General features: G+C 37.0%; 1 protein-coding gene across 12 annotated transcripts in view; it reads left to right on the forward strand.

Annotated features, from left to right (window-relative positions):
• The window catches only part of TENM2 (teneurin transmembrane protein 2), a 478752-nt gene that overhangs the window by 171377 nt on the left and 283025 nt on the right, over nt 1-24350 (forward strand). For 7 of the 12 annotated variants that reach the window (XM_033517641.1, XM_033517643.1, XM_033517644.1 and 4 more), the window contains one exon: nt 21249-21332. The exons of the other annotated variants lie outside the window; for them this stretch is intronic. In XM_033517641.1, coding sequence (XP_033373532.1) covers nt 21249-21332 — 84 coding nt within the window. The remainder of the gene's footprint in view (nt 1-21248; nt 21333-24350) is intronic. 12 annotated transcript variants of the gene reach the window in all.

Raw genomic sequence — 24350 nt, forward strand, 5'->3', positions numbered from 1 at the left:
GGATGTTTTTCCCTGTGAAATAAAAGAGAATGCTCAGGACAAAGCGAAATTAAATTTTGCTTGAATAGTGACTTTTAAATATTTTACTCATCGTTCCTCTGCAGTGGAATGATGGAACAGCCATGTCCCTGTGCCAGCAGTGTGTCCATCCCAGGAGACCCAGGTGATCCTGCCCCTCCTGCAGCCCTGCTGAGCCCTCACCTGGAATATTTTGTCCAGCTTCAGGTTCCCCATTACAAGAGAGACATGGAGCTCCTGGAGCAGGTCCAGCAGGGGATTTGAAAGGTGATTAATGGAGTGGAGCATCTCAGTTGTGAGGAGAGGCTGAGAGAGTTGGGTAAGTTTAGCCAGGAGAAGAGATGGGTGAGGGGGGACCTCATCCCTGTCTGTCAGTGTATGCAGGGAGTTCAAGGAGTCATTTCTGTCTGGGTAAACAAACTGTGACCAAAGAGGACTTACACTAGATGCCTCTTTTTTGTTTTTTAATTTCACAGATTTACATCTCAAGAAATGACAGATGTTTCAAATGTGAAATTGAAAGGGTTGTTTGGCTTTGGTTTTGTTCAACATTTGATACACTAAGGAGAAATAAGGAATAATAAATAAGAGAGTTCAGCACAGGCCTCTCCCTACATGAGCATTAACAAAATGATGGAAGTTTTTGCAGATGTGTTGTATTTTATTGGTTTGCAAACATCTGTGTAGCCATCTAAAAAAAAACCAGTCTTTCTGTACCATTGCAAACCTCAATAGCCAAGTTAAATATTAATTAGACAATACATTGGTTATGAATGGGAGCTTTGGTAATAAAATCTTTTGATACAGAAGTTAAACATAAGGGTTGAGTTTGCCTTTGGTAAGAGCCAAGTGTAAGGTGACTTGCTGCCAGCAGGGATGACTTCACTGGGAGACCAGAGTGGAGCAAGAGGACTTCAGATTGACTCATCTGAGACTGGGGATTCTGAAATGACACTCTTAATCCCTATGGATAAGATACTTGACAGTGCAGTTTACATATTCCCCCCTGGTAATCTGAAAAGTAGCCCTGACATTGGCTCCAGCGGGAGCTGCTTGGCAGCTTTCCCTGCATGGGAGAGAGAGAAGGTGCTGCAATTACAGACAATAGGATGTGGAGCAGGAATACAGAGGAAAAGGCTGAATTTTATTAAATTAAATGTTTTCATCAACAGCTAAGCAACAACTCCCATGTAACACTGAATTAATTGTGGGGAATATTTGTTGTTCTGCCACACGCTCGCTGTGTGAACACCACTACCAGCGGTACAGGCAGCTCTGTGTTGTGTTTAACATTGCTGTGAAATACAGGTGTGTCACAAGGGCACAGTAAAATTTCTGCTCCTTTCCTTTCTCTCCTTGATAATTTTTCTTTCTCTCTGAAGAGGAGAAAATCAGCTTGAGGCTCCTTGCTTTTCAAATGTGTGCACCACACGTGGTTGTTCCATGTATCGAGTCTCTATGTTTTAAAGGATTTGTGGGTTTTTGTTTGATTGCTTTGGGTTTGTTTTGTTTTGGATTTTTGGGGGGAGGTTGTTTTTACTTTAGGTGTGCTAAATTGTACAAAGGTGTTTGTAAATAATGGTACCCCTGACAGAAATCCTAAAAATAAGCATGATTCATGACAAAAATTAGAAATTATTTTCATGGTGGGAAAATAGAAATTACTTATTTGCTAATTTAGCATTAAAATATAATTATAAACTATAAATAATTATGAATTATAAAATAAAATTGAGATTAGAGGGCTGTTAAAGCTGTGATAGGGACATCATTCCATGTGTGCTGAAATACTGTTTGGTTTTTGTGGTTTTGGGGTTTTTTTTACTGATTTTTAGATACTGAGTTCATTTTCTAAAGTAGCATCTGCAGGGCAGGCCATATATTTTTATGATGCTTATTTCAGTTCTCAGGCTTTATAACACTACCCAAAGGCATGCTGTGCTAACCTAGAAATTAGCTTTTTTATGTCTTCTTGTGTCTGAATAACTAGATGAACCAATAATAGCCTAATAGTACATCCAAGGTGAGCTTAGGGTTAGCAAGGTAATGGTGTCTTTGTATTTTACTTGAAAAGTTTTGATTTATGAATTAAGCACATAAATAGCAGCTGGGATGTTTTATAGCAGGAGTTATGTGAGCTTGGAATGGGCAGACTGGGTGTAGAGCACAGTAGGAGCTTTACATCTGCTGCTGCCTTCTCAGCGCAGTAAGAAATGGGGCTCTCATCTTTCAGAGGAAGTGTCAGGTCTTAAACTTTGAAAGTAGCTCTCAAATTAGGCTTCTCTAGTGAAAAATAAATATAATTGAGTGCCTGATTCTGTGTGTGCGTGTTCTGAAGGCAGAGAGCGTTATTTGCACAGCGCTAAGTGCAAATGGAGATTGACGGGTTTTTTTCTGTGTCCAGATGATGTTAACCAGGAGCCAAGGTAGAATATATGGCAAACAGCACTGACAGTTTAGAGCCTTGGGATAACATGCATTATATCTCTTATTTGTACATTAAGAATTTACTTCCCTTCTCAGTCAGTCTCTTTTTCGCTCCCTGAGAAACCGGAGAAGGTCGTGCATGTGAAATGTTGGAATTGTCTCAGTTCCCTTCCACACCTCAAGTTCAGTTTCTGGGATTTCACATCCAGGCCCAGGTTACTATCTGGCTATCCCAAGGACTTCCTAAATTTGTGACAAACAGTATAATGTAAATTAAGAACCCCTGAATACTGTTGTCCAAGTGTAGCTACAGGTGTGGAGGGAAGATTTGTAACTGATATTCCTGGAATGATGCTGTCTATGGCTTTTGGAAGGATTCATTCCTCTTCACTTGGTCTGTTTGCAAACAGTTTTACAAATCTGGCACATCATCTGTTTTCCTGTCACTTCAAAACAAGTTTGAGGTGCAGGAGAGCAGGGATTGCTTCCTTTCTTATCACACGTATTTATTAAGACTATGGCTCCTTCAGCAACTCTCGAGTTTCTTCATATTTTTCTGAAACACTCTTTTATGCTTTTCAGCTGAAAATCTCCACTGTAAGAGCTGTCATAAATAATATTTATATCATAATCTAGTATTGATGGAGAATTTTTTTAAATGTAGTGTAGCTTTGTGGTCTAAATGATTGAAACATACAGCAGAATTTTATCTCCTTTGAGTTAGGTCAGACATTTACTTGTTGATTTACTGGTGATTTCTGAAAGACTTAGTGACAGTTCTTAAAAACCTACAAAATAAAACTACATAGCACTGTCTCTTAGGATAACCAGCTCTCAAGATTATGGTCCTAAGGGATAAAAATCCTCTCCAGTACCTTTCAGAAGTGACTTGTTAGTCCTCCATCAAACCAGGCATCTTTCCATTGTCTTTTCAGGTGAAGATTAAATTGCTGTAAAATATTTCATCTGATACACCGTGCTGAACTCCTTTCCTAGAGTGCCAAATCCCTTTTAGCTAAAGAAACAAATTTGAATTTGTTCTTAATTCACTCATTACAAATTTATGTTGACTGTTCCTTATCTTCATTTCTTAACTTCACAAAACTCATGTTTGGCAATTGGTTCCATGTCATTTGATATCAGAGTTAAGCTGACAGGTCTATTAATTTCTTTTTCCTTCCTTTCTCCTCACTTTGCAAGGCAGGTATTGCTTCATGCTCCTCTGGGATGCTTCATCCTCTCCAGTTATTCTGAGATGATCACAAACTGGTTAGAGATTGGTGGATTTTTGGTTGTTTTCTCAAATATTTTCTCAAAAGTTGTAGGCTCAGCTTTTGATATTATTGATGTGAAGATACCTGTGATGCCTAAATATTCTTTATTTGTTAATTTTAAAAAAAATGTTACACAGTTTATCTTTTAATTGTAAGTTCTAGTTATAATACAGTGCCTTTTTGAAGATAAAAGCAAAATCTCTGTTATGAATTCATCCTGTTTTAGCACAGCTTTGCTTCTTTTTTTCTCCCTTATACTTAAGGGTTTTTTGTTTTTTTTATTTTTCCTCTTCCTTACAGTTTCTGACTCATGTTGTGCTTTACGTTTCTAATGATCAGGAATAAAAGTACAATGTATAATCTTATTCTGTTATTAACAGAATTAGCATAAAAAAACCCACAAAGAAATCACGAAAAAAATTAATATAGATGTCAAGATTGAAACGAAAAGTGTTTCTAACAATTAGAGTTCATAACACACAGCATGAATGTAGCAATTGTTCTGTTATGGCAGCTGACTCGATTTGATGTATATACAATTAAAACCTTGAAGAACTAATTTTTAAACATTCTTCACATATATGGAATACTTTACCCTCCACAGTGCTTTTGTTTGGACTTGCTAAAAAGCTCTCATATATAGCAAAAGAACTTTAATGGAAAGAAATAAAATGCAGAAAATTGTAATTTTTTTTTTTTTAGCCAAGTGCCGAACGTGCGCATTTAATCCCCTTGTGATTAAAACACTTAAAGGTGCACTTACCTTCCTGTGTGAGTATTCCTGTTCTCTGAAATTAGGCTGCTTATGCTTAAAACCTGTAGCAAGGCCATATGAAAGAACAGGTTTTGTGCATTATTAACTAAATAGTACTGATGACTCCATTAAAATGAACGTGCGTACAATATCTTTGAATTTATGCCCTTATTGCTCCCATTTTTCAAATTTGAAATATTAAAAGGAAGGCAAAGCCATCTGCAGCCTTTAGAGAACAGCAAAAGAAAAGAAGCCTCTCATCATAAATATCATTACTTCAATTGCATTTTTCCACCCAACTGAGTAATTCTGAAACTCTTAACTCATGCAAAGGAGAGGAGTGACAAAGGAAATCACACTTGGTCTGTTGTGCCAGCCACACCGTAGTAGTTTTAAGGTTGTATTTTATCCACTTCTACTTGTTGTTTTTTAAACCTTACATTTGTAATAAGGTTTTCATTCAGCTTCAGTGAGGTGTTGCAAGGCTGGGTTACCTGCCATATTGTGCCTATTACAACTTGAAGTTTTTAATCCCTCTTTAGTTGTTTTTTTGGGGTTTTTTTGTAAATATATTGCCACTGTATACTTGCTGAGTTCCAGATAGGCTTTGAGACAGTATTTTTGTTATATATTGAATCAGCATAAGTTGTCATCACATCCTATCAGAATAATATGTAGTATTGATTCTGTACGTAATCTTCCAGAATATTTACAAGGGAAATGTAAATCATCTCTTCTTGGTATTGGTGGCATGGTTAGACTTTTTTGAAATCTGTACACTGAATTCTTAATGTGTTTTTTCAGGTCTGTCAGTAGTTAGTAATTATTATGTGAGTATATCAATCCATGTCAAAGCTTATAAATCCAGTCTCTACACCTGCACTCTCCTGCAATAACATAATATGTATGGATATGCTGGTAATTTCCATGTGATTTTTCCCTTAATTATTATTTTGAGTTAATTGTGTTTGAAATATTTAGTCTAAGTCTTGAAGTGTCAGTGGCAAGAGAAGGCTCTGAGGAGATTTTACCAGCATTTTATCATGTAGCTATAAACAATGGGATTTTTTGCCTTTGTCCTATTGTTCTTTTCATTATGTGCTCTAAAGTTTTGCCCCAGCTAAGCCAGTAACTCTGTCTGATGCCACTCTGTGAGCTAAAGGACTGAGCTGGTCAGGTCTTTGGCTGTTTGCTAAAATCAAGTAATTTCTAGTAAGTTGTGGTTTCATATTAGCCAGTCAATTAATTATATGTGTGGGTTACAGATCACAGCATTAGCTTGAAAATGTTAATGTCATTCTAAAAAGTTGCTTCATGACTATTCTTTTTAAGGAAGACAAACCCTAAATTTAAATATGCAATGAAGGTGCATAGACAGTAAAACTGTGGTTCTGTTGGTCCTTACTTTCCTTGTGCTGCTAGAGTCACACTTGGAAACCTTTTGGGTCCTTTTCTTGTTTTGCAAACTGAATTGTAGAAGTATGTCCTTATTTAGGTATTCCAATATCCAGCAGCTTGTGGCTAATAGCTTTATCCCATGTTATATCCAAAAGAATAAACATTTTCCATCATGGTTTTGATTAGGGCATGGAAGTAGATGATCTTTGAGTCCCTTCCAGCCCAAACCATTCTGTAGCTAGTTGTGTGAAAAGAGATTCTTTCAGTTTTTCATCCTGATCTCATTTCTGTGAGCAAAGCGTGTAGGACTGTCAGGAAGGTGCAGGGCAAGGACAAAGGGCTTCACTCTCATAAAACAGGCTTGCTCCCTTATTTTCTGGTGTCAACAATCAGAAATTCTTGCACACCTAACAAGAATCAACTGGAAGAAAGAAAAGCACCATTTTCACTGTAAGATTTTCATCCCAGATGATAACACCCTGAACAGGATACAGTTCACAGAAGTACAGAAATGGCCACAAAGTTGTATACACACCTGTAAATCTTGTTCCTCTTTCAATCCCATAACAGGTATTTAGTGGGGAAGTAACTTGCCATGCCTAGTGAATTTTAGAATCATTGTGTCATTTGGAAGAGCTCAAATGTTACTGTAAGGAAATAAACAGGTACTACAGAGAAGCAATATCGAATGGAAATGGGCTAAGAGGATATAAATGTAATTAGCAAAACACATTTTCATGACTAGTAAAATTAGCACCCATTTATACATGTTATACACTTGAACCCTTGTTGACACCTGAGGCTGGGAAAATATATCTGCTAATCAAAACATGTAATTATATCCTATGAAGCTGAAGTAACGCACCGAATCCTTGCTCTTCGTGGTGTTAATGATTTATGAAACTCATTTACCCAATCACCTCAGTTTGTCCTTTCTTGCTGCATTTCTGTCCCCCAAAATAGTGAGGTCAGGGACATTATAAAGCAATTAAATGTTAGATCTATGGAAGAGTGAACATTGCATAAATGGTTAGATAGTATTGATATTAGAGAAGAAGGTGCTCTCAATAGTGGGGGAAAATTCTCTGGTTATAAAATAAGCAAAGCAAGGCAAGTTATTAACTTGCTGGAGCACTATAATTCCTGTGGAGCTGTAAGGTAGTGGGGTGGTTGGTAACTTGTAATTTCCCACTGGTGTGACCTTACTTTGCTGTCCTCAGACCTCATATCTGCATCTAATTGAAGAACATTATGGTCTGACACAAACATAAAGGAAAAAAGCACAAATGATTGGTTTTTGTAGTGGTTTGGGTCTATACAGGAGAACTACTGAGGAAAATGGGATACAAAAATGTTTACTAAGTTTCATGATATGACAAGAGATGAATTGATTTTGGTTTACAACCCAAATCTAAAGTAACATTGTGGAGATGTAAGAACAATTTATTTATTCTGGCAATAGTGAAATGTCACTTCAGTGAAAAGGGTGCTGCCATAGCCATGGACACAGTTCTCTTGCAGCTTTTGGTTTATGGGTAGGCAGAAAAAGTGAGAATTGAGAGGGTGGAAAGGGGCAGGGAGAGTTTAGATAGAGTTTTTTTGCTAATGAAAAGTACAACCAGAAATTAACTTACTCACAATAGCATCAAAATCATCTTTAGTTCTTGCAGTTCACCAAAATCTTCAGGCTAGTTAATTTATAAGGATGATTGTAAAAGGGAGAAATGTTTCTGCTGTAGAAAAGGTGTTATCCATCTTGATTAAGCAGCTCTGGCAGGTCCTTTTAAATAACCAGTCCTAAATACTCTTTTTAAGCACTTTGGGTTTCTATATCTGGCTGTCTTAGATGAACCAAACAAGAAGAAAACAAGAACAGTTTTTATAACAATGCTACTTTACCATTCTTCACTTGTACCAGTTTTACTGACATTCAATGGGGATATTTACTTTCCGTGAAAGCCAAGATAATTAAAATTTAAAACTGAATAAACATAGCATCCATAATGTTTATTAATCATGAGGTTCTGTGAAGAACAGTGTAGTATAAAAGTGCATTAACTAGTACAGATACACTGTATATTTAGTATTAAGAGATTTCTTAGAAAACTGGAAAAAAGCAGAAAATTTACTGCTTCTAATATCTGAAGGTAAATTAATTCAATGTATCATAGTTCTGTTGATATAATCTTCCTTTGTACCCTAATTTCGTGTAAGGGAAATTGTGGCAATATTTGCATGTTATTTTTGCTATATGCAATGTACTTACTGTCCTAAATTTCCCACTTAGATGCATTGATTTCATAGTTTTAGGTGAGGACTCATGGAACACCATAGATGTTTTGAAACAACCCACAATTTATGTCAACAAAATTTATTTTAAAAAACTTGCTGTGCCTGCCTTGAGATAAGATTGGAGAGTCTGAATTAGTTGTCAAATAAATAGAACTGGTATGGTAATATATAATTCTGCATTGAATCTGTACATAAGGTATCTAATGCAGGCATGTTCTGTTAATTACTATTGTGCATTTACTGGAATGGTTGTAGGTGTTCTTTCAGTATGTTCTCTTTGTGATGGGATATCTGGCAAATCCTCTTAAGTTATAACATTTACAGTGGAAGTTATTTCAATATTGAGATGATTATAGTTGTCCATTTAAAGTCCTTAGGTATGATTTTTGAATATTAAATTAGAACTTTATGTCCCTATCTGCTTACCTCAAGCCAGTGATGTGTAATGGAATCTGAATACCTGTGCAAGGAGTGGACTGCTTGGACATTCCAAATCCAGGAACAGTGCCAGAGGAATTAGGTGAAAAGTAATGGAAGCTCAGTCACAGACCCTGAGTTCTCTTCAGAGTGAATTGTTGTCTGGGCTGCACTACTCACACCTTAACACACCAAGGTTTGCTCATGCTTAGTGACATTTAAATTTAACATTTTTCCTTGCTTTATCAATTTATATTACCCAGTCATGCAAGAACTTATTTTTTTAGGGAGGTTGTTTTTGTTCTGAAGATTAAAAGAGCAAAGCGTCCAACACACAGTTTTAATCCACTCAATTCTGTGCCCATCTTGTGATAATGAAGCCATTTTGCAACTGAAGTGCTTGATTTTCCTCCTGGGGTCAGTAGAGAGTGGTGGATGCTTTCAGATATTTTCCAGAGGAAGACCATTCTGTCATGAATTCACTCATTTAAGTTAGGTGGACAAGATCTCCCTCTGAACACATCTCAGGAGTGTTTATTTCTCACCCCTGACTGCAGAGAAATAGGTTTGGCTTCTCTGTAGAGAATCTGGTCATGGTCTTAGTGCCTAATTTAGGTAAAGAAAATCCCACCTATATGGGAGTTTTTAATGCATGCTGAACATGTTGACCAGTAAGTAACAGCTTGAAAGGGTTTTCTCAGTGCTAGATGATGAAAGAAATGTCATAAAGATGAACTTTGAGATGCTTGTTCATGAAAGGGCTGCTTCAGCTGAGACATTGCTCACTTGAACCTTCCAGAGGTGATGTTTCACCCTGTAGTTGTCCCTTTCTGAAGTACTGCCATTGGTGGGATTTGCCTGATGGCTTCTGTGTACCAGGTGATATCTAGGGTTTGTCATGACTGACAAATAGGATTTGATACGTGGACATTTGAATAGTTCCACATGCTTGTGATAAGTAAGACCAGCAAGTAACTGGGAGGGACTAGCTGAGATGTCAGAGTGCCCTTGGTTGCTTCATCAAGGTTTGTATGATCATGACACCCCACTTGTGAAATTCTTGGTGAAATTCTTACATCCTGAGGTGAACTAGTGAATTTGCAGCTTCCTCTATGGCACAGAGGTTCTGCTTTGTCGTAATTCCAAGCTCTGTTTGCTGTCTCCTTCAGAAGAGTGCTGGTTTCACAGCTCAGTGCTTCTCTGTGTTGGAACAGGGTCAGCAGCTCTATGGATTTTCTCCATGATAAACATAATTGTGTCCAGGAAAGATCTGGGTTTAAATTCTATTTTCTAAAACGTGCCTTTGCTCCCAGGTGACTGAATACAGCTCTTGGCCACGGGTGACTGGTGGCATGTTTAGTGTCCCAAGTTAATCACCCAACCTGCATCAGAGGTGTTGTGATAAAAGCAGTGACAACTGGGGGATCACTGGTGGGCTGAGGCACAGTCTGTCCACTTTGAGAAAACAAATTTCTGGTGGCCCTTCACTTGACTCATCTCCCTCTGCCTTTGTGTCTTCTCTTATTTGGCAGATATTACACAAAGTGAAAGCAGAAAGTTATTTTTTCTGACTGATGTAACTTGGTCCTATGGCTAGTACTAAAAAAGAAAGTCTAAAAAAAAAACTACTGGCATGTGAAAATTCTTATTATGTTCTTAAGTTTATCTCTTGTCATGTTTTTACATCAGCTGGCAAAGCAGAAGCTCTGTGCAGTGTTCTGTTTCCTTCCACCCTAATGCATTCAACAGGGATTGTTCAGGATTTGTGTCCTGCACAGAGAGAAGGAGCTTGTACAGACACTGCCATGGAGAGCAAGGAAAGGAAATATGACTTCAGGACAAGGCCAGCCCCCTCTGCTCCCACATCCTAAACTGAGCCTTAGTGTTTGGACAATATCTAATCCTTCATCTGAAAGGCTGTGTGATGTGTCCAGTTTATTTACCTTGGAGGAATAAAATGCTCAGCTGCACCTATTACAGTCTGAATGTATTTCTTCAGGATAGTCCTCTGATTCTTGGTCCTTGGAGCTTTTGAGCTGCATTTTTTCCCAGGTCTAACAGAATTGTAACCAGTTATGTTTGTTTTCTCACCTTCTTGGCTGTCTTTTCAAGTCTCTTACTCCAGCTTTTCCTGAAGGTTTTGTGGTTTGTTGCTCTGTGGAAAACTACTGTGAACATGAGGTAGTTTTTGTAGGAACATCTAAACTTGAGACCTGGATATCTGTTTACACCTCAGGTCATTCTTGTGTTATTTGTATTTTTTATCTCAGACTTCTTCCTGTGCTCCTGCTCTTGCCTCCAGCTCTGCTTCTCACCTCTCCTGCTGGGATTGGCAATGAGACACTGTGCTAAGGCGTTTTGATGGCTCCTGTTCATGTCCTAATGATTTCCCTCTTATTTTTGAAATTACTCTGACCCATTTATTGCTTTGTTCTTCTCTATATGACATTTATGGACAATGACAGACACTTTAAAAATGGACAACAATTGAAAATTTTCAAATGTCAGCCTGTTACAAATACTATTTAACACTTCTAAAGTTCAAGTCATTAATTGGCCCTTTCTTGCTTCCTCTTTAATGTAGACTGAAATTTCTTTATTCTGTTCCCAAAAGCAGAAGCATTTTATGTAGATGAACGCTGACTATTTTTCAGACACCGTTCTTCATCCCACAGACCTTGTATGGGATCAAATGGCATCATTTTGATCAACTAAAATATTTGGAGATAAGCTGTCTGTGAACTGTCTCAAGCTTTTGGCATTTCCATGGTAATGTATGTGGAGGAGGAGAAAATCTGGCTTATACATGTTTTCCCAGTCATGATTTATCACTATAAGTGAAGATTCCTTTAGGTAATGTAGTCAACACAATTAAAGCTAAAAGGCAAGTTTGGCATAATCCCAGTTTTAGCCTTTCTGAAACACCATTTATACAGAGTGAGATTACATGAAGTTCTTAATTGCCAGGATTTATAAGAAAATAGTTCAGTATGCACTGGTATTTCGGTATATGCACAGATAGCTGTGTATGATGCCATCATTTTGGTGTGTGTGTAACAGAGGACAGTGTTTTTCTGGAATATCTTGTGGGAAGTCTGGAGATTCTGTGTAATAGCACTGTCTTGTGCTATGGTTTAGATGGCTTTTATCTATCCACTAGAAGCTATTTCAGGATAAATTGACAGCCTACACTGTGTCTTTTTACTCAATCACCTCTGTGTGCAGAGTGCCAGTAGTGTTTTCAGAGCAGCACTTATGATAAGGAAAAAGTCGGTATAAATGGGCTGCTGAGAATTTATTGGGAGTGCTGGTTGTGTTGATCAGGGCTCTGTCAATACAGACCCCACTGCCCGTGCAGTGAACAGGTAGAGCCTTTTCTAGCCAGAGTATTTCTCCTCCTCAGAGATAAAAAGGATAGAATGAACAGGAGCTGAGACAGCTTGTCACTGCTGAATCTTGTCCTGACAGCTGCCTTAGCAGAATGCATTTGATAAACTGTGATTGACAAAATACTTGAAAACTGCGGCTTAAAAGTGAATTTCTGGAGAGTGTGAAAGTAGACAGGATAAAGTAAGAATAGTCTTGTGAGCATACAGAGCTGTCATCACACACATAACTCTCTTTAAATTTGAAAAATAGAAAGCTGTAGGGAAACCTAGACTGTCCTAATATAATTATCAAGATCATTACTGCAATTGAGCCTTCATCTGAAACGAGGTCCTTATGTAGTATTTAGTGCTCGTTTACTACACAAAATCTAATGCTGTAATTTAATTCAGTGGTAGACAAGGGGCAAAATAAGCAAAAAGAAAATCAGCTATGGATTGCTGTGAACCTTTGGAGTCCATACATAATTTTTGAAGTTTTATGGTCCATTTTCATACAGAAGAAAGAATTGGCAGCAGTGAACCTGATTTCCTGGAGTTTACATTTGTGGTCTGAGAAAATTAGTTTCCACTTACTGCAAATTAAGCTCATAATTTCCAAAAAAAGAAAACTATTTTAATGCATCTTCTCCATGATTGGAAGCACTCAGAGGACTCTTTTCTTAGGTGGGTTTTCTGCTTTATTTCAAATCAGTGTAAACTCCTTAATAGTCTATATAAAATGTTATATGTCATTCCACAAAGCTCTGAAAATTAATTACATCACTCGTGTATAAATAGTGGGATGATTTTCAGAGTACTTGTGTGTATATTCAGTTACAAACAGAGGAAAAGGTGACTGCCAGTGAGTGAGTGTGTGCAGTGAGCAGGACACAGACTCTGTTGGTTGTAGTCATTAAACTGCACTACCACTTGATGCATTTGTTGGTGTTTGTTCTATTTTTCATTTGCTTTTAAATTCCTGTGAAGGAAAGATAAGATAGAGGTAAACAAATGATACTTATTTGCTCTTCAGTTGAGCTCCTACTAGACATGTGACTTAGAGAGAGAAAACATTGGGAAAAATTGCCTCGGCATCCTCTGCAAAGTCACAGACTTCCATTCATTCTCCAGCAGACTTCAAAAGATGCATCCCTCAGGTTTTAATGAAAACATAAATCAAGAGGGAGTAACTAAAAATAAAGTTAACAGGAAACTAGGTCAATCAGCACATGAGTCAGTATTTGTAGCTTGGATAAAATACATTGCAATGTTTTTCACATCATAAATATCCTTCTGGTACAAGAGAAGGGATTGTCAGTGTTTATTTCCTATCCCTTTTGAGTCAGGCAGTGGAATGCTTTCTCTGTAACCCTGCCCAGCTTGAAGCTGTGATATGTTTGGGTGTGTTTGTCTTGTCCAGGGCAGTTTTTCTGTACAAACTGGGCACTGAGGGCTCCATTCCATCAGGAAACAGATGAGTGTGTTTGCTGTCAGCCCGTGTTGTGTGCAGAGGGAAGCAGCTGCCATCACGTGTGAGGTAACATATGTTGTTACAGAAAAGAGCTGGATTTTTGTGGGTTTTTTCCTAAGCTTTACAACCTCTTCCTTCACTTTGTTGCTCTGGTCATGGTGCAAACTTAATTTTGGTGTTTTTTAGAATGATCTGGAGAAACAGAAGCGTACTGAAGTGATTGATTTCTGTATGGCACTGTAGGGAAGACAAAGATGTTGAAAATTTTCCTGAATAATCTCACAATGTGAATAATGGGTGTGAACAGTAGGTGGAATGGATAAATATTGAGGAATTATGATGGGCTTTGAACTGTCTGTTAAGATTCAGGAAGGTTCAGGTTCAGTTCAGGTTACTACAGCAGTGGACAATCCTGTGAAAGGGTAACCATGCAATATATAATGCAAAAAAACCTCTTCTTCTAATAAAACTAGGAAGCAGTGGGAAGTTTATTTAAAGAAGAAAATATTTTCACTGCCACTGTAGAAAGGTGCAGAAGGTTCATAAACATTGAACAATATGTTGAATTGTCATTCTTTCATTTAAAGAATTATATGAGTGAACTGCAAAAGGGAGAAGCCATTGAGATATACCCAAAGTATGGCATAGTTTCCTTGTGAAGCAGAACTTTAATATTCTTTAGTGTAAAAACAGCTGGTGACATGACTGGAGCCTCTGCTGCAGTGATTGACATAACAAATGGGAAAAAGGAATGATTGCTCACTGCCTTTTACCTGTGTGGAAACTACAGCATGAAATTAGCAAATGGCAGATCCAAAATGAGCAAAAATCCACCTCATATACATTCAGGACTTCTTGTCCCTGGACTTTGTAAATACTTAAAATTTACACTGGTTCAGAGCCAGACTTGAACTGATGGAAGAAAAATCCAACCAGAGCTGTTGAATAAAATTTTTAGGAAATTGGAGAGGGAAGCTCCTAGAGTTACAGAGGATATTCTCAAGTATTACTTTCATGTATTTATTCTAGTTTTATACTTTTCCCTGGGCTAGAAAAGTGATAAAATATCTTTGATATGATTCACTACAGGTTGTACTTACATTCTTTATCAAAGAGTCCTGAGAATAGTTTTGTTTCAAAGCTATAGGTGATCTCATTATAGAGGCTGAACAGATATTTGGTAAAGTTTGAGATAGAAATCTTGTTCTTCATATCTTTTTCCACAGCAAAAACCACAGAGTAGCAGTAAGCTTTTCTTGTTAGTTATGTGTCAGTTCTTCAAAATTGTTTACAGGCACAGATGACAAATAAGATCTTACCAACTAAATTACTTGAAAACTGTAATTTGATTTTTTTTTTTCACTAGTAGAACTTGCTGTAGAAAGACAAGAGAGATCAGTAAGTAAAAGTAGGTTTAAAGGTGGTTGAGGCTCATCAATTAATTAACTTGCCAGCGCAATTTAAAAACAAACAATAATTCTTAACAGTGAAGAACATAAATGAATAATGAGGAAGACAGATGCTGAAGTTATTACTTCAAGGGCTTTGTTTTGTTTTGTGAGGCACTGCTATTGCTAGAACACTGATCTCAATCACTTTGTATTTTTAGGGGCTTCCTTGGTTTTAAATGAGCAATGAGCTACAGTGTTAGAGGCAGACAGGATGTTGTAGTGTCTGTGGAATATTCAGCTCATTGGAAAAAATCAAGAGCAGCTATCTTTAGTTTTTCCCTAGTTCTACAAAAGAAGTAGGAAATTAATATGGTCAGAAAACTTTTACTGGTTGATTTATCCCTTCTTTACACTCTCAGACTGAAAAAATAAATATCCCACAATAAGGAGAAATACTATTTTTATGGAAATACTTGTAGGATTTAAACTGGTTTTAGTCTTCTCCATAAAGTTCTTATTTATGCAGTTTTGTGGGGTGCCAAAAGTGAGGAGAAAAAGCCACGGGTGCCTTAATTGAAGTGTTGACTGGTTTTAGTACAGTGGTCTGTTTGTTCTACATTTTAAACTTTGTACCTGACAGCTTCTGTTGTAAATTTTATTTGTGTGAATTTTGTCACTATATTTATGTAAGGATAACCAGTTTAGAGATTTAATTTTGTTTTTAACAGTACAGCTACTGGTCTTTCCAGGTGTTAAGTTTTTTATCTAAAAACATAGTCATTGGCACAGAGTAAAGTTTTACTTGGGAGAGGCTTGCATGGAAAAGGTACTAAAAAAAGATAAAGCAACCATAGAGAACCTTCAGTTGCTACTTGAAGCTTTTCTTTATTTTTAATAAATTATTCCCATGAGAATTGTGATTTATATCTCCATAATTATTAAATCACAAGTCATAGCTGAGTCATTGGTCTGTATGGGGCCACTGAACCATTCCTAACATCACGAAGCAATCGTTGTTGCGTTGACCTTTACTTCAAAAAGCAAAATGAAACCAAAAGGAAAAAATGTTGGGAAGTTTCAATTAAAGTTTTACTTTTTGTATGAGTCAATAACCATGTTAAATTAAGAAGCAGTTATAAATATTTTAGATGTTAGGGTTTGGCTGTTCAGGGGAATTTGAGAAGATTTAACAAAATTACCAGATACATAGTGGCACGATCTTGATGTGATATTGTGAAATTGATTGACACTTATGTATACATAATCATTGGCACTTAATAGGACTTATATAATTCTTTTGGGAGATAAGACTAATAGAAATAATTTCATTTGACTTAAAGAATCCACTTGAAATTTAGGTTCAGTTAACTTTGACTTCATAGATATAACAGACTTTTACACAAAGAAATAGGCACATAGCACACTGAGTGCTATCTGAATTCTGCATGTCCCTGTGATTCTTATGGTAGAAAGATATCCCAATGCTTTTAGTACTCCATAGGAAATGTAGACAAAAATATCAGTATTTTTCATTTTACTTTCTGTGTTGTCTCTAGTGTAGCTAAACACTTGCATTATTCTCTATAAAAGGCATGGATAGTGCTTGGAACACCCAGCTCCTGATACACTGGTAACATTTAGGAAGTTTTAAATTGCAATGCAAGTCAAAACTTCTTCTGACTCCCACTTTTTAACCTTTAGGCTGAGGAAAGGAAAAATGGTGTATTTGCTGTGTAGTTCACTGAACTAAAATATACTTTCAGCTGTCCTTGAAGTGCGTTAGAGCATTTTCCTTTGTGGTGTTTGTCAATTCTGCAGGAATGCTGGGTGGTGTGTTAACATATTATTTTGTGGAAGTAGACTCTTAAATATGTCTTGTGGGTGTTTTGCAATGGAGAATAATTGTGCTTGAGAGCTGCCAGTGCTCTCTGAAGGTAAAGCTTTTTAAGCCTAATTGAGTTGTTGAATGCGCTTTGGAGGAGAGAAAACCGAACACAACTTTCACAAAAGATCAAACAAAACATTGGATGTAAAATGTGCAATAGAACATAATAGAGTAATACAGCAGAGAGTAATTCTGTCAAGACAATATGGGAAAAGAAAAATTGTATGGCCTTTTTGTTGCAGAACAGTTCTTATTCCCATACCTTTGTGCATGACTTTTGTATTACTGATTATTTTTTTCTAACTGGAGGATGTGTGCATAGAGGCTGAGAACTGCACTTGTTACATCTGCCCACCAGGCATGGTCTGAGGTATTAGGGTAGAATGTGATGGGGGAAAAAACACAGCTTTTTGAGGGCAAAATTGTAGACCAGGACAAGTCTGGTACTGAGAGTCTGCTGCTGGTTGCTGCAGGGTTTGCCCTGCTCCTCACTGATCATAACGATGAGCAATAATCATTGAGCAAATTACAGTGAAAATATCCTGAGATACCCACAGAAGAGAAACTTCTGCTCACAGAAAGTGGTCATTAAAGAGGAAATCAGAGATGTTTGGGACAGGTCTCAGCCACACAGGTGTGACAGGAAAGGAGCAAGGGTTTATTATCAGATGTTTTTGTGTAAATATAGAGAGGGAAAAAAGTTTGAGAAATTCAGGCTGTTTATTTGTAATGTTTATTTTCAAGGTTCCTGAAGTGCTACTTTATAAAAATAAAATGGCTTTTTATTGTATATTACTAGTGAAAATTGGGTTATGCCACTTTGATAAATAGAAGAGGAAAAATGAGAACAGAGCTTAGGAGGACATTTAGGCTCTGGTCATATTTAATGTTCCAGTTATTTTCTAGATCAATGTTGACTGAGAGACATAAGACTTATGGGTGGAGGAAGAAACTCCTATAAAACATAAGGAAGTTTTCATATGTACAAAAACTCCCAAAAAACCCAACCATAAACAAGGTGGTGTCAACTAAAGGGTGGAGCACATCTTACATGGTTGGTTGCCAAACTTCTTGTGATGCTGACCAGAAAATGCTAAACAGCAAAATGCCAGAATACCTGTGAACTAATAAGATTGGGAAGCATCTATTTAAACTATGAAGGGAAGGGGAGAATATGAAAGGAATAATATAACTGGAGATGAGGGAAGAGAGAAAAGAGTGATGCTTGTTCCTGGATTGCTGGTGGCTGTGAGCAGTTTTAGGACAGCCCAAAAGAGGGACTAGGACTGAGAAGAGGAGGATATTTGGTGGACAGGCTCTTTCCAGGGACAAAGACCTGTCCTGTGGAGCCCAGGTGTGCTCTGCTCTGGGATCCTGAGGAGCAGAACCTCTGGCCAGAGGTGCCTCCCAGCTGTGGCAGGGAAGGGATCTCCTCAGGGCAGGTTCCCCTGGAGGCTGTGGGGCTGGGAGGGAATTTAGAGAAATATTTAAAATATGCAGAAGGCAAGGAGCTGCTCTGAAGTGTGTATTCCTCGTGGGAGAGAGGGTCAGGAATTGCAGTGGCTGTTTGCTCAGATTTCAAAAGGTGCTGCCAGGATTTGCACTGGTATCTAAAATCACCTCTATCATCACGGGCTTTTGGCTTAAACTGGGGCTTGAGACATCAAACCAAAAACTGATACTCACTCATCTTTGAAAGGCAAGGACAGAAAACAGGTTTCTTTCTCCCTGCCAGCTTCTGTGGGAGGATTGTATTTTAAGGAAATGTATAGGAAGAGCACAGGAAATTAACACAGGTTTTACCTTTCCAGATATAACTGTGGTGTCTGATAGGGACTAAAATTAACTTAAAGTTCTAAAGATTCACTTACAAAAGATTTTCTTTTCCTAATTTTTGGTAAGGCCAAAGATTGTAGGTCATAGTCTGCTCTCTCCTGTCTGATAATTGCAAAATCCATTACTATCCCTTCGAGATGCTGTTTTTTATCAAAGGCTGCACTAAATCTGAATAAAAGCCTAATAAGTAGATTAGTTAGAACAATAGTCCTCCTGAGGATGGTTGATTCCAAGTGTAGCTGCTAGAGATAACCCTAAATGCAATTAGGTTTAACTCCCTGTGAGTGTCAAAGGAAGGTAATACCCACGGAGACTTCCCTTCAGATGACACTATTTTAAAGTGTCTTAACATTTAAATATTCTTTCCTTTGGGCATTGCTGACAAATTTCTTTCCTTTTTTTCTTTTTTCTTTTTTTTTTTTTCAATTGTTGGGGAAACACTGCTTGGCACCTTGGGCTTTAGCCATTAGTTTGAGGTGATTCCTATAAAAAGAGGGATGGTTCAGCTTCCTTGGGTGAAGAGTTTGTTGTCCTCATCTGTGTCCTTTATAAAGATCAAATATCCCAAGGTGGCCACAGAGAGCTGAAAGGGAAAATGGCAGATTCAGTTACATACACAAGCTTAAAGGGTAATGGGATAAAATGAAAATAGATGAATTGTTGATGGATTAATTCTGGTTTTCCTCACAAAAGAGAAATGAAAGCTAAAGCTTTCTATGTCTGTGTTAAAACAGAAATATAGACATTAAGGATTTCAAACCTTTGCATATTATAGGATGGGATATAACAGAAATAGTATAATTGCAAACTACTAAAATGGTTTAATTTAGCTCTAAGTACTGCAGAAGACTTGCACTGTGTTTAAGAGTTTGGTTTCATTTTCACATAGAAAAAGAAAAGGGAAAAAAGCTTAGCAAAACAATTCCATGACTACTTCTTTGATATATTCCTGCATATGCATGTTTAGTTATATTTAATTTCTTCCATTTTTAAAATTTTAAAATATTATCAACATCTAGTATTTTGTTTCAGGGAGAAATTGCTGATAATATCAAAGAAATTTGCAGTAATTTTTTTTTTTACCAGCATTTTTACATTGATATCCACAATGTTCTGCTCTTCACATTTCTTGTCTTGATTTGTATGTTGGTGTTTGAATTATCTTTCTTGATAAGTGTCCCTGAAAATATTTCTTTTTCCTTTCTTGTTTTTAAATCAAAAGTCTGTACTATGAAAATAAAGCTCAACTAATTAAATGTGAGCCAAAGCACCAAAAAATGTCTTACAGTTGTACCTTATCAAAATTTAACCTCATGTGTGGCAGGGAGATATTGAGGCAGTTCAGTAAATTCTACCTGGTTTTTATTGTTTGTAACTTGTCCCTTGCAATTCCTTTCCCCCCAAAGCCAGAGATGGAAGACTCAGGAACTGTCATTCTTTCACATTATTCCACTTGAATCAAAGTATTTTTGCTCCTAACAAACAGCTAATTTGTTGCCTAGCATGCAAAGTGGTTTATTTTCTATTGTCTTGGTCAGCCCTTTTTTCATTTGTGTCAATGTGTTGCCATTTTTCTTTGCATATAATAAATTGCTGTGTTTACAGAACACATTTTCACTGCTGATTTTTTTGAGTCTTGGGTGAAAGATTAAATTAATATCTCATAAATATTATGAAGGATTTGAATGTGAGATGCACTAAGTAAAATTATTTTCCAGTGAAAACTCATAGACAGTGAAAAACAATAATTAGAGTGACCATACATTAATTACTGGGCTTCTTGTCTTGCTGGCTTTTGCAAGAAAAGTCATGTAAACAAATAAAAATAGGTTTTATGTTTCCTGTTTACTACATCTGAAAATTTTCCTGATGTTATTATGAAATTCAGTAATAATTTTCTATTGATTCTGAACTTTTCAAATGTAAGAGTACTCCCTGATTAAGTCATGTTTTCAAAATCCAGGATTACTTTAGTTCTTTTCTATTTAGTCTAAGAGAGAGTAAATTCAAAAGTAAAGGGGCTTTTTGGATGTATGTATTAAAATCTGTTTTTCTAAAGCTGGAGCTTTTTTAGGAGACAAAAAAGAAAAATCTTCTTCAAACAGCAGAGTTTCCCTGGTTCCTGTCTAGTTGAGATGAAGCAGAATAAGCTTGATTATGTTGAGAGTCAATACAAAAGTCACAATACTGCTGCAATAAACTTGTAAGAAATTATTTATTATAGCTGAAAGTGTCCATTTTTTTCAAATGTATCTTAGGAGTCGGTTTTTAAGGAACAAAAATATCTTTTAGAAGAATGAAATGATATGTTTTTATTAGGAGTAATAAATAGTACACTGAAAATAAGTTGGTAAGAGCATCTCCTGTATGGAAACTCTGCTGGGCTTTGGGTGAAGTCCTTTCCAAAGAGATTTTTAGAGAGATTTTTATGCACTCAGGCCTTTTTGTGGTTAATGATGCTGACAGTGGGTATGTGGACTGCCTGCAAAGCAAGATTGCACCAAACTACTGCTGCTCAATCTGCTTTTTTATGTCATTGATAACAAGATAAAAGAATCTCTAGATAATAATGAGTAATGTATTTTACTTGCTATTGAGGAATGCTTTGGGTGGGAGGTGGTAAAACATTCTATTGGCTGTATTGCACCAAAGGTGAATGGAATGGAAGAAAAGAAGAAGAGCCATCTCTAAAATGTTATTTGTTTTATTTCATTTAGATTTTCACACACACCTTTCTGAGAAATTGAAAGACAGACAGACAAGCTGGCAGCAGCTGGCTGAGACAAAGAACTCTCTAATACGTAAGGTTTTTATTTTGCTTCAACTGTATTCCTTTTAAACTTAGAACCTAGTTTAGAACTTGTGTGTTGTGCTTAATCTTGTTCTATGTGTGTTCTGCTTATTATGTCTTGTGGGATTTTGGTTGGTTGTTTTTTTTTCTTCCTGGGTATTTATATTCTGTTGAATAAACCTGATTTCTACTACTCATTTCTATCTCATTGTGGAGTATTACCTTCCTGGTTGGATTGAAGTAATTTAGGGGTTTTTCACTGCAAGACTTGGCTGGGTAGTGAAGGAGCTGCTTTCCCTGAGCTGATCTTGGTTCATGGTGTGGGGTTCATTCCATGAGAGGAGGAGAGCTAAGACATGGAAGAGACACCAGATCTGGGTACTCACAGGCACAATTTTAAAAGAAAAAGGTAGCTGCAGCTGCATTTTCACAAAAGCAATTGCACATGTTCTATTCCAGTGGTAAAGGTTTGCAGGAGACACAGGTTTCTTGAGAGTTTCTTCGATCAGACTTATAAATGTAAGATTCAGTGATGACTCTGTTCATCTTCAGTCTTGATTTGAATTTTTTTGATCTGATGAGATCAAAAGTATGAGATTCAGACAGTCACACTTGATGTGCCCCTGAAGTTTTGTATATTAGGGGCTGTGCAAAACAATCTGGGAGTTTGTTGGTTTTTGTGGGTTTGTAGGGAATTGTGCATTGCTAGACAGGGGTTTTTGAAGTACCACTGCTCCCCACACACATTCACACTTTTGCTCCCCTGAGAGTAAAACTCCTTTGGGAGGAAGATGATGTTTGGGAAAAAAAAAAGCCTGCAAAGCACTTTTTTAGCAAATGAAAACATTTTTCAGCCAGGCTGTGTTAATACAAATCAAAAGACATCTCAAGCAATTTTAGTACAAAAATAATGATTCAGTGACATCTTCCTTTTTATAATTCTTGAATTCAAAAATTATTTTCATTCACTGGATGTGTACACTCACTACAGTGTCAGCATGTGCCCTTGCTAAATAACAAGGGCTGGTTTTGATAAAGCCTTTTGTCCTCAACTTGGCAGATTTTACCTTGTATTTGATTGCCTAATGAGATGAAAGGTGGATTTTGTTATTCTGCTCTTTTCTTCCACTGCACCTCTGACCTAGTACATACATGAAAGATAACTTTCTGTTTGGGCATTTTTTTTAAGCACTTAAGCAAATGCTTCCAAGACGAGGGCCCTAACCAGGAATAATACTCTGCTTGCTTCTATTCAAGTGAGACCTAAAGCCAGGTTTTCTCATCACCCTCATTTGCTGATGTACTTCTTTCATTAATTGCCTGATTTTTGGTACAAACTAGTGAATGGCATTATTCTTTGAATCTCAACCAGTGTCTGGGCAAATGCTGAAACAGTTTCTTAAATCAGATTCTGGAAAGCACTGAGCATCTGTGGCCATTCCTGGTTAATGCAGCCTGTGATGTTCAGTGTGTTTTCAGACTGGAGATAAGGACTGTTTGTTGTGTTTCCATGCTTCTTACAAGAATGGGAGCCAGAGCTATGGGTGCAGTAATTCAATTTCCACAGTGCTGATGTACAGTGCTAAAACCTGACCAAGGTGGTTTGTGTATGGTTGGTAATAATGATGGAATTAATAAAGAACAGAAGTGATCCTGTACATATCTTTGCATTTCTGAAGCATTCATGATTTTTGCTGTTGCAGGAGGATTTTGGCACAGGTGAAATGAGTGGGTTATGCTATTTAGGCTGTACTAAATCTCAAAGAATAATGCTTGCATGCATTTCCCAGGATCACAGAATGGTTTTTCCTAACAAATTGCATCCAACTGAACAATGTCTTTCCTCATTTGAAGCTTTGAGGCTTTTATAGAAAAAAAATTCTGTTTCTCTTTGGTTTACTTTTTTTTCCTTGCAACCTGGTATTCTCTCCCAATTCAAACAAATTTTATTGATATATTGCTTTCAATTTTTGGTACTGTGTTTGTTCAGGGCTGTAGAAATTAAGAAGAATGTGAGAATGTATTAATAACTATACCACAAAAATACCTGATAGCATTAATGCTTGCTACTGGCTTAATTTAACATGCATTTAAGAAAATAATTGAACTGAGACAGCAGAAAATCTTAGTACCTTTTATAACTTTTATGAGTCTAATTTCTTGGACATGGTAAATCTGATCTGAACAGTGCCATAGATTTTTGAATGCTCTAAATATGGTGAGAAAGGTGCAGTGAGCTTGTTGACCCAGATGTTCTGCCTGGCCATATCAGCCAAATCTTTGATGTTAATAATTCCAGGGACTTGACCAAAAGCAAGCTTTATCTCTGCTCCTTTTAAACAGTGCCATAGGATTTTTTACATCAATCTGGATGCTGCCAAAACCAAACAGATGGCACTAACCTTGGTTTAAAGCCTCAGCTGGCTGAGAATGCATCCAAATAGTGTTGCAAAGTTTGCAGTGTGCATGTTGTGTCACCAGAAGAGTACTCTTTGTACCAGTGCAAGCAGAGCCCTCAGACTTTGCATTTCAAAGGTACCCAGTTGTCATCTGTGCTCATCTAGAGCACGGATTGCTTGCAGGGATGTAATAAATTGATAGGTTTCTTGATCTGCTCTGCCTTTGCTTTGCAGAGGTCAAAGATGCAGCCACAAAAAAGGAGGTGAAGTGCTGAACATGGGTGTTAGAATGGTTCAGAAGGATTGTTGTCAGATCCGTGTGCTGACTCTGGAAGGAAAGTAAATAAAAATGTCTTACAAGTATTTGGAGCAGTCCTAAACCTCACCATTTCTGAGTATTCCTTGTCTGGAAGGAGGATTTTTAGTAGATTTTAAAAACTGCAACTACCTACCTACCCCAACCCCACCCCCAAAAAAAAGTCTCAAATCTACGTCAAAATATGAATTTAGAATTAAAAACAAAATCCAACAAACAAAATAACCAGACCAGCCCTGGTTTCTTTTCAGAGCTGTAAAACAATGTAACAAAATTAGAGTGATTTATCAAAATAAATAATGCTTTTTAAGCA

The sequence above is a fragment of the Parus major genome, chromosome 13 (genome assembly GCF_001522545.3).
Source record: "Parus major isolate Abel chromosome 13, Parus_major1.1, whole genome shotgun sequence".
Lineage (NCBI taxonomy): Eukaryota > Metazoa > Chordata > Aves > Passeriformes > Paridae > Parus > Parus major.